The sequence below is a fragment of the Cottoperca gobio genome, unplaced genomic scaffold (assembly GCF_900634415.1).
Source record: "Cottoperca gobio unplaced genomic scaffold, fCotGob3.1 fCotGob3_93arrow_ctg1, whole genome shotgun sequence".
Classification (NCBI taxonomy): domain Eukaryota; kingdom Metazoa; phylum Chordata; class Actinopteri; order Perciformes; family Bovichtidae; genus Cottoperca; species Cottoperca gobio.
The window spans coordinates 55,654-70,133 of NW_021167076.1; the positions used below are offsets into that span (position 1 = coordinate 55,654).

Below are 14,480 nucleotides of genomic sequence, written 5' to 3' on the forward strand. Positions count from 1 at the left end.
TACTTTATATGTTACATACGTAACCTATAATAATGTATTACATGATTTATATTCTGTAATAATAATGTAAATCTAAGTAGCTAAAGCTTTCAGACAAATGTAGTGAAGTAAAAAGTGAAATATTTCCCTCAGGGATGCAGTGGAGTTGAAGTATAAAGTAGAAAATGGAAATACTCAAGTGAAGTACTTGAGTAAATGTACATTCCACTTCGGCTCCAGATCACCAGATCACCATCATGCCGTGTAGAGATGTTTGTTTTTATACCTCTCCCCATATGTTGCCTTCCCCAACTGTGCTTTAGTCATATTGCCTTTAACATTTGTAAATCTGTGAGTTTGAAACATCTACGAAGCTTCAGAAGACCAGAAGGAGTCAATCAAACGAAGTAAATGAAGCTCTTACCTCCAGAGGGGTCCAGCGAGGATGCAGACTGAAGCGCAGGTCAGTCGAAGGCTAAAAGTGAAAGTCTTCAGGTCAAAACAAAAACTGAAACAAACACTTGTAGAGCAACAACCTTGAGTTTACAGAACAGAGTTCACAGCATGTCCTGCCTTATCTGATATCAGAAATCAAGTTCACAGCAGCAAGAAATGTTTTGCGAAACAAAGAATCAAATCACACAAATCAGAGTGTTTGTGCCTCACACCGGTTGAGTAAACGTAGTTTAGCAAAGTATTAACAGGAAATAAAAAGCAGACTTCTGATTTTGCACCACATACCTTTATTTTCCATACATGTCACTGACTATGAGTTACTGTTACTGGATGAACATTTAGTTAATATTTCCCTTTTCACCAGTTCCCCAAAACAACATGTTCTCTCCAGGTTGTCACCAGCGCCCTGCGGAAACCACACATTTCTTTAAAAAAATTTTTTATATTTGACCTCCACGGGTATTGTGACATTTTACAGCTTTAAGTTTAACAGCATTATTTTTTGTTTTTTAAAAGCAATTGTTTAACAATTGGGAGGAAAATTCGATATAAAAACAAAAATTTGGTTAAATGTAATACTTCTCTCCACTTTTCCATCAATGTGAATTGTCTTTTCTTTCACCTGGAAAAAATGTATTAATGTGTACGGACATTAAATCATTAAATTCAATGCAACCTGATCAGTTTTTATGGACAAATAGAAATTGTACACGTAAGCCTTAAGCTTTGATCATAAACGTGAGTTCATGCAGCATTTTCAACCTAATTGTTTTTGTTTTGCAACCCAGTGAAGCTCAAGACTGAAGGTTTCAGAAGGACGCTGACAACAGAGAGGCTTAAATCAACCAACGGAGTACATCAATAAAACCAACACAGCATTAAAAACACAGATATTTGCCTGGTCTGAAGTTAAAGCAGAATTTACCAGACGCGTCATTTTCAGACAAACACACACTCACACACGCTTGATGCATGAACCCAAGAGCTGAGGACACTGTGCAAAATACAGACATTATTTTAAGGATAATAAGTGCCAAAGAGAATAAGACTAACTTCATAAATAAAACCATCAAATAAAAGAAGAATACAATGGTTGAAAAGATAGATTATTAATAACCACAGTTAACTTTAAACACTGGCCTCAGAAAGCCCGACATGATGTGTGTTCAACAGAATATAAAAGGAAAAAAGAAAGACAACAAACAAACATAGCAAACTGATAACAAATAATAATACATTAAGTAATCGTGATTGCGTACAGCACTGGTTGGACACTCGACCTTCAACGCGTCTGTGTTTGCAGGATTAGCAAAATAAAAATGTACATTTACAGCTCAATAAATGATCAAATGATCCGTTACTCCAAGAAGTCCTCACAACCACAGAAAGAGGAAGTGAACTGAACAATGAACAGAGTGTTTAACGTTCCAACAGTGTAACCCGATCTTTATATGGCCACGACCAAGAATTCATCACATCCAGCTGTTGACACTCAACGTTTAGGAGCTCATCCAGCAAGATTACAACTGATTCATTTACATTTCCATAGATGGCAACATATTTCTGTACTTGTTACAATATACGCAATTCCATTAAAAGTCATTATAGGTCAGAAATATATGAGCCATGTGCAGGTAGAATGTACATTCTCGAAAGGTCATCTGTTCAAAGCTCAGGTCCAAATCAGAAGCCACCAAGATCCAATGTGTACTCTGCATTACATCTGACTCCAAACGCATCCCATCGCTGTCGAATAGGGTTGACAACATTCATTATGTCCCTCAGATGTGAACTTTTTCCACAGTGAAAGTATCCCTTGCTTTGCCATTTGTTAAAGATCATTTTCAGCATGCTGGACTCATGGAATAGCTCTGGAAACCAGCTGTTACACAACAACGTCTAATGCTAACTTTTTGTATCTGCTATAAATTCACAAGTGCACATTTCTTCTAATGCCTTGTTCTTTCCATTTCCTTTCCTTTTGGCCCATCTTGTCTTGTAAGGCCATGAAGGGAAGACGTCTCCCTTTCATTCATAGCCTGTTACAGTTCTGTGGAAGAGGTGAAGCAAGGTGTGAAAGTCCATTGATGCTTACTCTCCTCGTCATCTGCCCCTGCCCTGGTACTACAGCTCCGGCTCCACCCTGCAAGGTTTGGGTCAGGCTAACCTGAGCGGTGCTGAAGGAGGTTATTCGGCCGCTTCCAGCGATCTGGAGGTTGACCGTGGTGGCATAACTGGTCTTCTGGTTCCCCTGTTTGGTAGGAGATGAATGGGCAAAGGGTAGTGGTGATGAGCTTAGGGGCAAGGGGGAAGGTATTGAGTGTACAGAAGGTGATGTGGTTTGGTAGTTGTGGTGCAGGTATGGGGCAATTGGAGGAGAGGTCATGCCTGTGGAGGAGAGAACCATGCCTGTGGAGGAGAGGTTTTGTTCACAGGAGGGCCTGGCAACGTAGGCGCAGATCAGCTGGCTTCGACAATTACCGTCTTCTAGCTCTTGGTCTCCCCATTCGGTCTGGCTGTCTGATGGAGCAGGAGAGGAGAGGAGGGTGTGGGAGAGCGAGGAGAGAGGAGAACTTGCATCGAGGACATCAGTTCCATTGTATTTGTTTGAAAGCTCTCGTACATCAGGCCAGGGCACGCTGGTGAAATGCTGCCCACCATGGGTGCCCTTCCCTGGGGTAAGCCTGCTAGGTGAGAGTGGGGATTGAAGCCCAGCTCGAGGGCTGAGGCAGAACGGTGAGCTGCCGTATGACGACCACCCACTCCTTGGACTGGTTGGACAGGACTCTTGCTGGTCAAAAGAACCTTGGCCACTACCACTAAAACCAAGGGACCTACGGCTGCTGTCTGCCCAAGATCGGCGCAGTCCACTGGGGTTGCTCCGGGGTGGGCTAGGGGTTCTGTCTGCCAGGTTGGAGGAGAAAGACCTACGGAGAGTTTGGGAGGTTGCAGGAGGTGCAGAAGGAGATAAGGCTCTGGAACTACGCAGTGGGACTAAAGAAGAAGTGGGGAAAGAGGCATTCTCCAGTGTTGGTGAGCCTAATGAGGAAGAAAAGGAAGGAGAGGGAGAGGAGGAAGTATATCTAGGGTTTCTAGGTTGAGGTGCTGCGACATTATTTGTCCAAACATTCACTGACGCACCAATAGGAGGCGGGGAGAGAATCCGAGGGCTTAGACATAAGGAGGACTGCCCAAATGCTGAACTTGCTGAAGAGGTCCTGGGTAGCTCCAAAGTGAGGCCTAGTAGGTTATGGGAACTCGCACTTCCTACCCGTGTGCTCCGAGGGTGCGGAGGTTTGTTCGCCATGGGGGAGGAGTAATTATGTTGAGGAGGTGGGGAGCAGATTCGAGTAAATGAGGCAGGGGTTGGAGAGGGAGATGGGGACTGAACTCGTGAGCTGGGTTCGGATGCAGAAAAAGGCCGAGCTACACGATTGTGTGACCCCGACCAATGAGGATCAGGGTTTTTTTGCATTGCTGCGGCGTTAGTGCTACCGTTAGTTAGTGGCGCCTTCTGTGGACTTACTGACCAACCCCCATTACTGATAGCACGGTTAGTGCTACAGCTGCTGGTATTACTTACATTGCTACTCGCTGTGTTCATACCAGCTAAGCTAACGTTGTTGTTGTTGTTGTTGTGGTTTGCGTTAGGCGATGAATCAGTTTTGGAGTGAAGGAATGAGGGACGAGGGGATGGAGAAGAAGACTGATGATGGTTCATAGATGGAGAAGGGGAGCGCTGGGTAAGAGAAGGAGGAGGTGACTGCATGAGAGAAGGAGGGCAAGAGGACCAGAGAGAGAACAGCGGACCCCTTGGATGTTGGTACCCATCTTTAGCGCACCCTAATTGGGTATACGCAGGCATGCTGGAGCCCTGCTGACTGGGAGGGAGTGTAGGTGAAGGGGAGAGCCGTCGCAGATGAGAGGAGGGTAAGGAAGATGTGGAGGAGGGGCTTTGGTTTATTGTGTTCACGGGTGGGGCTTGTTGTACGTTCTTCTTCGCCATACTCTGACTGATGGACTGGCTAATACAGGAGGCAGCTAAGGATCTGGTGAATGCAGAAGAAGAAGCGATGGGGGAGGAGCATGGGGGTGAGCGGAGAGAAGAAGACGGTGTAGGGGAGGAAGGAGGACCTGCTCGTATGAATGAGGACCTCCCAGAAGAAGTGGAAGAGGGAGTGAAAGCAGAAGAGGGTGGCGGAGAGGAGTCAGGGGGAGCTTGCATCGACGAGACCCTCCCAGAAGAGGGAGTAGGAGAGAAACAGGGAGGAGACCTGGAGACAGTGTTCAGGGAGGTATCTTCAAAAGACACAGGGGTGGGAGAAGATGCTGGAACAACCCCGAATGGTGAAGAGCAGGGAGGCGATTGGAAGGAGGAGGGAGGGAGAGCTATAACAGGGGAGGGAGAGCGGTGCCTGAGGCTGGGTCTGAAGGCTGAGGGGGACGCAGTGAGGTCCGTGTTCTGGCCAGGGGTGGCAAAGTCAGCTCTCTCCCCCAGATTGGAGGTCTCAAAGGAGGGTCTGGAAGATGGGCGGCTGGTGGGGGATTGTGAGTCCTGTTGGCCTGGTTCCCTGGAAATAACAGAAAAGCACAATTTAAGAACAGATTATTAGCATGGTACTACCAATGTCCAATGAGCTATAGATTTGTTTCCTTTTTATTTCAGTGAGTGCGTACAGCTAAATCCAAAAGCTTATTTGACACAACACATTACAGTTGAGAGAAACATCTTTTATTAATTCTGATGTATTGATTCTCTTTTTATATATTACCCGAATAATACTTCTAAAGTTTCAACTATAAGAATAAGAAAAAATCTAAATGTTATCCTGTAAAACAGGGGTGGAGAACCTCCGGCCTCCGGGCCGTGTACTTCATAAAGGTAATTTATAAACACACGCAAAAAACTCTAGACAGCAATAGAATATAACGGGCGACTGACTGTTTTTCCTGGCCAAGGCCAAGGCCTGAACACAACACGAGTGGAACGTGTCATTACGTGGTCACGTCATGTCAAACTTCAATTTGAAACGAGACTGTCATTGACATCAGTGAACACAGCATGACGAGTGTAAAACAGAGAAAGGTGGATGCGGAATGTCGCACTTTCCAGGAGAAATGGACGAACGATTACCCAGTGTGTCTAGTTTGTGCGGACAGGCTTGTGGTGATAATAATCTCGAGCGTCATTACAGCACGAGACATGCCGAACTGCACGAGCTGAGAGGACGAGTGTTTGGATAAAGTTAACGCTCTTCGGTGGAGTTCGGCCCAACAAGCAGCTCTCTGCAGAGCGGAACATACAAACATGGACAGATAGAGAGGTAGACCCCCACACCAAGAACACACTGTTGCACCACTGCTGTGCAGTTATCACTGCCATGTGCAATACTCACTTTATTTATATCACTTGGTACTTATATTATGTTTTATTCTATTTAATTATTGTGTTCTGCCTTTTTACTTCATATGTTCTTCTGCTGTGACGAGATACATTTCCCCGTTGTGGGACTAATAAAGGATTTCTGATTTCTGATAAAACAGAAGATACAGGATAAAAAAGTTGCTTTTTTGCACAGCATGAAAGGAAAGTGAAATGAATGAGCTGTGTCTTAAAACATTTTGCAGAGGTTATGAGTTCAATAATTAGTACAGACCTTGAAGGATGTTGTAAAAATTTTAATGGCCCTTGATACGAAAAAGGTCCCCCCCTGCTGTAAAACTAGAGGAATCTAGAAACAATTATATGTTACAGAGGTTAGTTATTCTGTGTGTGATTGATAAGAGTAATACACTGCATATGAGGATTACCTATGACCATTTATAAATATGTTTTTAAAAGTATAATAAATCAAATGTATTTTATTTGAAGCAAAATTTCCAAAGGTTTGGCAAATGTTCTGCTTACTATGTTTGGATCAACGTACGAGTCCAGTTTTCACGCATGATTGCCATTAAAACGTGTTATTTCTCACACTTCGGTGTTTAGAGGTTATAAAAATGCTAATAGGTGAAGTAGTGAGACTTTATTACACTTTTAAAACAAGTACTGCACAAACTGAAAGAAAGACAAACATTGACTAGACTCATTGGAATAAACAGACTTTTAAAAGCATTTTCATTGTCTTTTTATTTAAATATGATATTTACTTTAACTTGATAACATTTAGGTTTATGGGTGTTTACATTATATTGTTAGATTATTAGATCATCATCATTTTAGTAGTAGGTTAATTAGCCCATTCATTAGTAGCGTCTTTTGTTAAGCACAGAAATATCCTACTTTTTAACCCAGGCAGTTTAAGAAGAGGGAATGTGAGTCAAACTGAATATTTTCACTTTTTACATTCACATTTCTAGCTTTACAAGTTAGTTATTGGCACAGTTAGTTATGTAGCCCTTCTAAAAAAGTATTGAATAATTCTGTGTCATGTCAACAGCCGGCAAATTGAGGTTGAGGATTATGGGAAAAATGCTTTTCCAACATGTCCTTTGGGTCGGTTGGGTTTGTCCACCAGGGAGATGAAAGTATGTTTAACGGGGCCAAAAAAAGCTTTGGAAAAAAATGTACAACAAATTTCTCTGTTGGGCCCAAATGAGCCCAGACAGGTTTACTTTAGTGCAGCTGTGATTATATGATGTCACCGAGAACGCAAAGGGAAAGGAAATAATAGACAACAATGCAAAAGTTTTATTTTTAGCTGGGACTAACGGGGACTCTCTTTAAGGGGGTGAAGAGACCATCAAATATATGAGAATACCAAGCTGTTCTCAGTTTCTATGTTTTCAACCCGCATATTTCCATTAGCTTGGCAAAAACCTCAACGTACTTTACAGAAAGTTGTAGTGTAAATAAAACACGGTTAAGTGAAGTGGCTGAAAGCTAATTTCTCAACGATAACAAGCCAAAGTGAAATTCCATGAAGTGTAATTACGCTCCTGTGGGAGGTTCAGAGAAGCCCTCAGGCACATTCTTTTAAGATGTCTATCAATCACAGTGTGAGCCAATGCTTAGGTATGCTTATTTAACATGTTGCTTCATCAGGAGAAAACCATGAACATAAAAGGGAAAGTTTATATTTATTTATGTGTGTGTGTGTGTGTTTGTGTTTGTGTGTGTGTGTTTCCTTCGTATCTCGTGAACCGTTCATTCAATCTACTTCACACTTGGTGGGTGCAGGACGTACATCCATCTATTTCTCACTCTATATTTGTTCTCTAAATTGTACTTATATTTAATATTATTTTGATAAATTATTTTGATAACGTTATTGTCTGTACTATTTTTGTTACTTCTGTTGCATTCTTGGACAAATGTCTGAAGTTTTGTAATATTTGCAAAGTACATTGTCACTACTGAGACACAGTGATCACTAACCCCTTTACTGAATAAAAATAATCGTAAAAAGAAAAGAAAAAAGAAAAGTAGTTGTGTTTGTGGCTATTGTCAATTTATTATTTTCTCAAACATGTTGTAATCTGCCACAGACATACCTGATGTTAGACGGAGCCTGTCTAGTAGTGGGTAGGTCCTGCGGCCTCTGGCTGGTGAACGTTGGCAGACAGTCTATAGACTGCACTGATGGAGGCCGTGGTCGGGTCGAGTTTTGAACCGATGACCATGGACTGGGTGCTCCTGCTCGGTGATCCTCTGGGGTTTCAGTGACTGTATAACTAGAAGCCTGTGAGGGGTCAAAGGTCGTGTGCGAAGGCTGACTGTAATAAGGTTTCTCTTCTGTAAAGATCACTGCTGAACCTTGGAGAACCATCCTGCTGTGTGATAAAGAATCATACGTCTCATTCATCTGCTCGCTTGGGGGGTCATCGTTCTTTGCCCCCCCAGAGACCCCGTGGGTAGTGGCACCTCCCTCTGACAGGTCAAGTGTTGCCCTCTGGGACTGCTCTCCAGTCGGTCCTGGGTGAGGCATGGTGGACCTGTGGTACTCTGTTGGAGCCTGACTTTGTGTAGATGCTACCATCAGCACCAGCTCACCTGGGGAGGCTTCTCCATCCATGGCACTTGTGCAAACCAAGTATTCAGGCCCGGCATGAACACTCTGAATATCTGTGGTTAACCTATCTTTGCTGTCAGTATGTCCCGTGGAAGGTTTGTATTCTGGTGCTTGTTCATCTTGTATGTATTGAGCAGCTGGTATATCTGGTTTATTTTTCTCCTGCTCATCTGCATCTTTGGAAATGTCCCACAGTGTTATGGTGTGAGCAGAGACATTTGGCTCAGAGAGGGCTGGCTTGGTAAGGATGTTTGCATATGTTGAGTCCTCAAAGACAACTGGACATCCATCACTTAGCTCCGTACTGCAGATAAACGGGGGGAGAATCAAACAGTGTCTTTAAAATGTAAATCAAGACTGAAAGAGGCAATGTACAAATTACACAACATTATAATATGAATAAAGGATAATGATGAAATCAGAACATTTGTATCTTAAGCTGCACTTCTTCTGCTGATTGTATAAAAACTCTGTAAATGGGAAACTTTGTTTACGTTCCCTAACAAAAACTTTGGATCTCTCTTGCCATTTCAGTAAAGATTTAGATGTAAATATTATAAAAGATGTATGTTTGGTGGTGTATTTGCTCACTCATAGGTCTGTCACCAGACCACACATAGACATTTTAAATATTTACTGGGTATCAAAGCGGTCGGTTATTTGTTGAAATATTAGTCATGTACTGCAGTAATAAAATTCAAGTTTTAGCAATTAGGGGAGCTGGGGCAGGACAACACAACTGGTGCGACTCACAGAGAGCCTGGTCAACTGAGCAAATACACTATAAACATACTCCTTGTGAAATCTTTAATGAAACATTTAAAAAAAAATCTCTACTACTATGAATTGGATGAGTTGAGATGCAATAAGCTTTACAGGCCCTGACCTTGTTCTACCTTTACAAGCCACTACACATAACTACAACTACACCCCATTTCTATTCCTTCCTTTACTTTGAGCTCATCTTGCAGTTTTCTCATGTACCACCCATTTCTATAAATATTATGCACTCACCATTCTCTTTTCTCTCGCTCTTCAATATCTGAATAAATCTCTCTGTTTGGATTCAAGGCTACGCCTCTCCCTGTGGAAGATGTAGAGCAGTAATCCCTGAACTCGGTGACTCTGCAATCAAAGTTCCCGGTTGACGTCAAGGGGCTGTTACTCGCAGAGCAGCACAAACTGCAGCTCTGATCATCAGCTTGTGTTTTGAGGTGACGCCTCGATGCTGTAGAAGCAAAGAGCGCGTCAGTGGACGTGTACCCGGGGTAGCAGCTGTGTGCCTGGGCCTGACATGATAACTGGTCTCCCAGCGAAGTAGGCTGATTTTCCCCAGACGTGGTGGAAGTCTGAGAGTTGTCACTTGATTTACAGCCCAGGCTGGAGTCACTTTCTTTGGTCAAGGCAGAGATGAAGTCCCTCGGCCTGGAGAGGGTGAATCCATTTGTCTGGTGGTGACAGGGCGGGGTAAGCTCCTCTTTAAGAAACACATGATCAAACTGCAGAGGCTCACAGGGGGCCATCACTGTCTCCTGGAAATCTAGAAGAGAACAACAAAGAGCAAATATGTAAGAAATGGATTATAATTGACCATAATCAGCAGTTAGTTGTCTGTATGTAGCAGCATGGATCTAATGCTGGATTTATGCTTGACACATCGGTGAGGATCTTGAGTACCGGATTTTCACCTGTCTGTGCACATACGAAATGTTCTGACTACGCGGATGTGGATGGGCGGAGAAAATGGAGAACTTTGAGGAGCTGCTCGTGGCCGTGGGCAAAACCCACATGGAGTTTAAAAGAGCCAAACGTTTCCTTGTCACAATTCGGCGTCAGCTCATATCTGTGGGACCGTTTGTACGGAAAGCATAACAGAGCCTTAAGGCTGCATTCACACCAAATCAACGCCAGTTCTCCTATTCACTGGAATGTGGGTGGTGCGTTCGTTTGGGCTGCAGCGACCTGCAGCACTTTAGGAGAAATGCAACACCAGGCTGGAGTTGCCAATTATGTAACCGCCAATCAATTCAAATCAAATGGGTCAATCAAATAAGTGTCAATCAAATTAGCCATTTAAGGGACACTCCCACACTGCCACACAACCCTGCGCTAATCGCAGCAATGCTTGATTTAGAGTAAATGCAGCTAAAGGGTAGCAATGTTGGTCAACATTTTAGTCTGTTGGAAATAATCTTGAGGCCCAAACTACTGAATCTACAAGAAACATCAAGTCGTATCTTAGAAGAAGTTTTAGAAAGGCCAACGTACCATTCGTCAGGCTCTCTGCCATCTTTATTATCCTCTCCTCATGGATCGTTTGGTCCTCCCGGCACATAGTTTGTGTCTGGTACTGGCTGTAAGTCTTGGTGTGTTTCTGGCTTTGGTAATGTGTCTGACTCCGCATCTGGCTTTTAGTTTGGATCTGCGATTGCTGCCTAGTTTGCGTTACGGTTTGGTTCTGAACTTTGGTCTCGGAGTGAGTTTGGGTTCCATATTTGGTCTCTGAGTGGGTTTCTAATTGATTGACTTCCATGTGGTATGGTTGTTGCTGCCGAACCTTAGTTGGGGTCTGTATTTGAGACTGACATTGAAACTGTGCCAAGCTTTCAGTTTGAGTTGAGTGTCCAGACAGTCGACCTGAGCCCCATGATTGGTTCCATACAGCACTGGCGCGTTTCTGATGCAGTGGGACCTTCATGGTGCTGGCTTTGGCACTATACATATGGGCCAATGTTTGGACCTTGCTCAGAATACGCTCTGAGTTTTCCATCAGCATGGGGTCCACCACAGGGCTGGCCTCAAATAACCCAATACCGGCTACGTCCGATCCCATGCCCTCAAACAAGACCCGGTTAGCAGTGACAATCCTGGAGTGGCGGGACCATCGACCTACTTTAATCTGACTGGGAAGACTCTCAAGGTTCCCGATGGTCTTGGTTAGGTCTCTGGGTTTGGTTTTAGTCCAAGTGGACTCAGTTTTGGTCTCAGATGTTGCACATTGTTCTGTAGGTGGCAAGGGTGCAGGGGGTTCCTTGTGGCTTCCACTTGGTTCCGCTGGGCCTGTTGGTCCTGTAGGTTCATGCCCGTTCATAACAGATTGGTTTTCAGCACCGGATTCGATCGTTTCATCTCTGCATGTGTACTGTTTGGTAATAGATGATCTCTCTCCTTGCAGTGAATTCCCACCGTGCACCCCAGCCACAACACTTGTCTCCTCCTCCTGCTGTTCCTCCAGTCCTTCTTCCAATGATCCTTTGCATACTTTTCCATTGTTGTCCTGTATCTCAGCCTCTTCTCCAATAGGCCTGTCTGGGTCCAACTGTAGATTCAGACCCACTTGGTTTGGGGTCTCTTTGTCCTGTATCACGGTAGAGGTTGGTGAGGTTGGGCCCTCTGCATCAAATTCCAAGGAGCAAATTGGTTCATCTGCCTGTCCATCATTTTCTGCATCTGCTGAGAGTAGAGTAGGGGAAGAGATGGGACCAGTGGGGGAATAAGGTTCTGTCTCTCCATCGATTGCTTCAGTCATTTCATACTTGGAACCTCCACTCTCTGGCTCCTCCTGGTGTCCACTCACATCAAAGCGTGATACCGACTCCTTCACCAAGCCAGATGGGATTTGTGAGAAACTGTTTCTCCTTCTTGATGCCACTCCTTCTCCGTGTTCATCTTCTTCTTCTGCCTCATCCTCTTCGGCCTCGGCTGCAGCCTCGTAGTAACTCCTGATCTTTTCGATTATCTTCTTGTCGCGCTTGGTGAGGTAGGAGCCTCTTGTGGGCGGCTGGCATCTCTGGATTTGGTGATGAGGGAAATCTGGATTTGGGGAGGGAGTGTTTGCCTCTTCTCTAGGTGACTGACAACTGCTACAGTTCTCTTTTTCTTCCTCTGCTGAGATGGAGGGATGAAGATCTAATGTTGGGGCAGGGATAATTATCTCTTCTTCTCCTTCATCCCTTGTTTTCTCCTCTTCTTCTACCACTTCTCCTTGTGACTCTCCATCCGCCTCCACACCTTTTTCCACTTCACTTGTTGCATCTGGAATTTCTTGGACTTCATTTATAGTCATCTCATGTTCAAGTTTGTTCTCCTCTCCAGAGTCAACCGTCTGAATTTGGAGGGTGTTGTCGTTCTTCATCTCTTCATTTTCTTTTTCCTGCTCCAGTTGCATTGTGGGTCTTTGTTCTGGACTGGAGGGGCATGCGACTGGGGGCAGTGGGCAGGTGAAGTTGGTCTGGTTAGATGGAGGCTGACTCTCTTTGGGGTGAGCCAGGACCTGGTCCTGGAAGAAAAGTAAGAATACATGTGTTTTACTATTAACTCTTGTATGAATAATAGTAGTTCTATAACAAACCCTGAAGAGGATCCATCACTACCAATATTACACGTATTAATATGTAAAAGCTCATCTTCATTATTCCAGTCAATAAAAGTTTGGCATAGCTTCAACATTGCACCAGAACAAGGAAATACAGAGCAGTAAATGGGAGCCTGTTGGTCCCCAGTGGATGAATCCAAATGGTTTTGGTTTCCCACTGACCTTTTACCAGGAAATACTCTCATCAGTCACTTACATACAGGAAATATCACCACCCAGGAAATTCACAGAGCCCATTCATGCTTCCCAATGACAAAACCCAAATGTAATGAACTCATTCCCTTCCAAGACAAATGTTACAGTATTTGTCCAACTACTGGTGATATTAACAGCAACACAAATGCCAGTTTGTTCATTTTCTACAAAGTTTTACATTTTGGTGTTTTCAGTACACAACAGTACTTGGGGTCTGCTAACAGAGATTTACACGGTTTGTGTTTTTCTACCTCTGGTGTGGCTGATGAGCAGATTACTGTAGATCCACACAGGGAGTACAGATCTAGTGTTTACTAACCGTTGTGTCGCTGTGGATGGCGGCGAGTCCCTCCCTGGCTCTGCTCTGGTTGATGAACTCCAGGATCTCTTCGGTGATGGACAGGGTGGGATGAGGGCTGAGGGGGGTCAGCTCCTCTTCATCCTCTTCCTCCTCATTTGCACAATTTACAATGGGATATGATATTAGTCTTAAACAATCAGAAGTCTTTTATAATTCTATTAGTCAAATTCATCTTTAACTTTGTTTATTACACGTTTTGTCTCTTTTTTGCCAAATGAATGACACAAATGTGTGTGTGGAGTGATGGGGGAGGGAGTCAAAGCCAGAAAGCGGATATTATTAACACCATATCAATATTTCATTTGAACAATATTGTTATATATTATTGCTGCACTGCTATTTCCAATACAAGGTTTTACAGACAGATTGAGTGCAATTTTCAAACGTACTTCTCTATACAGCCTTATTTGCTGAAGTGTAATCAAATAAAATCTAATCAAAGTCACATCCCATCACATCCCTGTCACAGTGAAGTACCTCGTCCTCTCGGCTCGCTCGCAGCTGTGGCGTCAGGCCCGGGTCGGACCTCTCGGCCTCCACCTCGATGACTGAGGACGCGAGCGTGCTGCTGCTGCCTGCTGAGCCCAGACTGTCTGCCTGGCACAGCTCGCCCTCACTGCCCGCCTGCTGCTAAAACAACATCAAGCCACAGCATGAAAAGAAGGTCATTGTTTCACATTCCTGGAGTTCATCATATCCAACCCGTTAACGTCCTCAATCCAGTCCCTCAGTGAAGCTGCATCTCCCTCTGTAAATGATATCCTATGTGCCGCCCATAAACTCTTCTTGTAAAGATCATTATGTTGATTTTTCACATTCAATCCCCCGAAACATTCACTAAGCTCGGGGCAGCAGAGACTGGGGAGTGACAATCATAAGCTCCACATGTCTATGATCAGTTATGATCTCCGCTAAGCAGAGTTTGTCTTCGATTTGTCATCTGTTTGTCTTACGGAAAAACTATTGACCTGGTTTTCATGGACCTAAATGTTCCATGAAAAATGTTATATTGTTTTATAATATTTTTCTGTTTATAATAATCATTCAATAATTTTCTTTGTTCGATGATTCATTTCCATTCATTGATAGGTAGTTTTCTAAA

General features: G+C 43.7%; 1 protein-coding gene across 1 annotated transcript in view; it reads right to left on the minus strand.

Moving 5' to 3' along the window:
• Positions 1-702: 702 nt before the first annotated feature.
• The window catches only part of LOC115006300 (mucin-17-like), a 41,034-nt gene continuing 27,256 nt past the window's right edge, over positions 703-14,480 (minus strand). The window contains exons 14-19 of the mRNA XM_029428447.1: positions 13,856-14,008; positions 13,337-13,465; positions 10,716-12,726; positions 9,462-9,987; positions 7,930-8,751; positions 703-5,006 (exon numbers count right to left, since the gene is read on the minus strand). Coding sequence (XP_029284307.1) covers positions 2,468-5,006; positions 7,930-8,751; positions 9,462-9,987; positions 10,716-12,726; positions 13,337-13,465; positions 13,856-14,008 — 6,180 coding nt within the window. The 3' untranslated portion in view covers positions 703-2,467. The remainder of the gene's footprint in view (positions 5,007-7,929; positions 8,752-9,461; positions 9,988-10,715; positions 12,727-13,336; positions 13,466-13,855; positions 14,009-14,480) is intronic.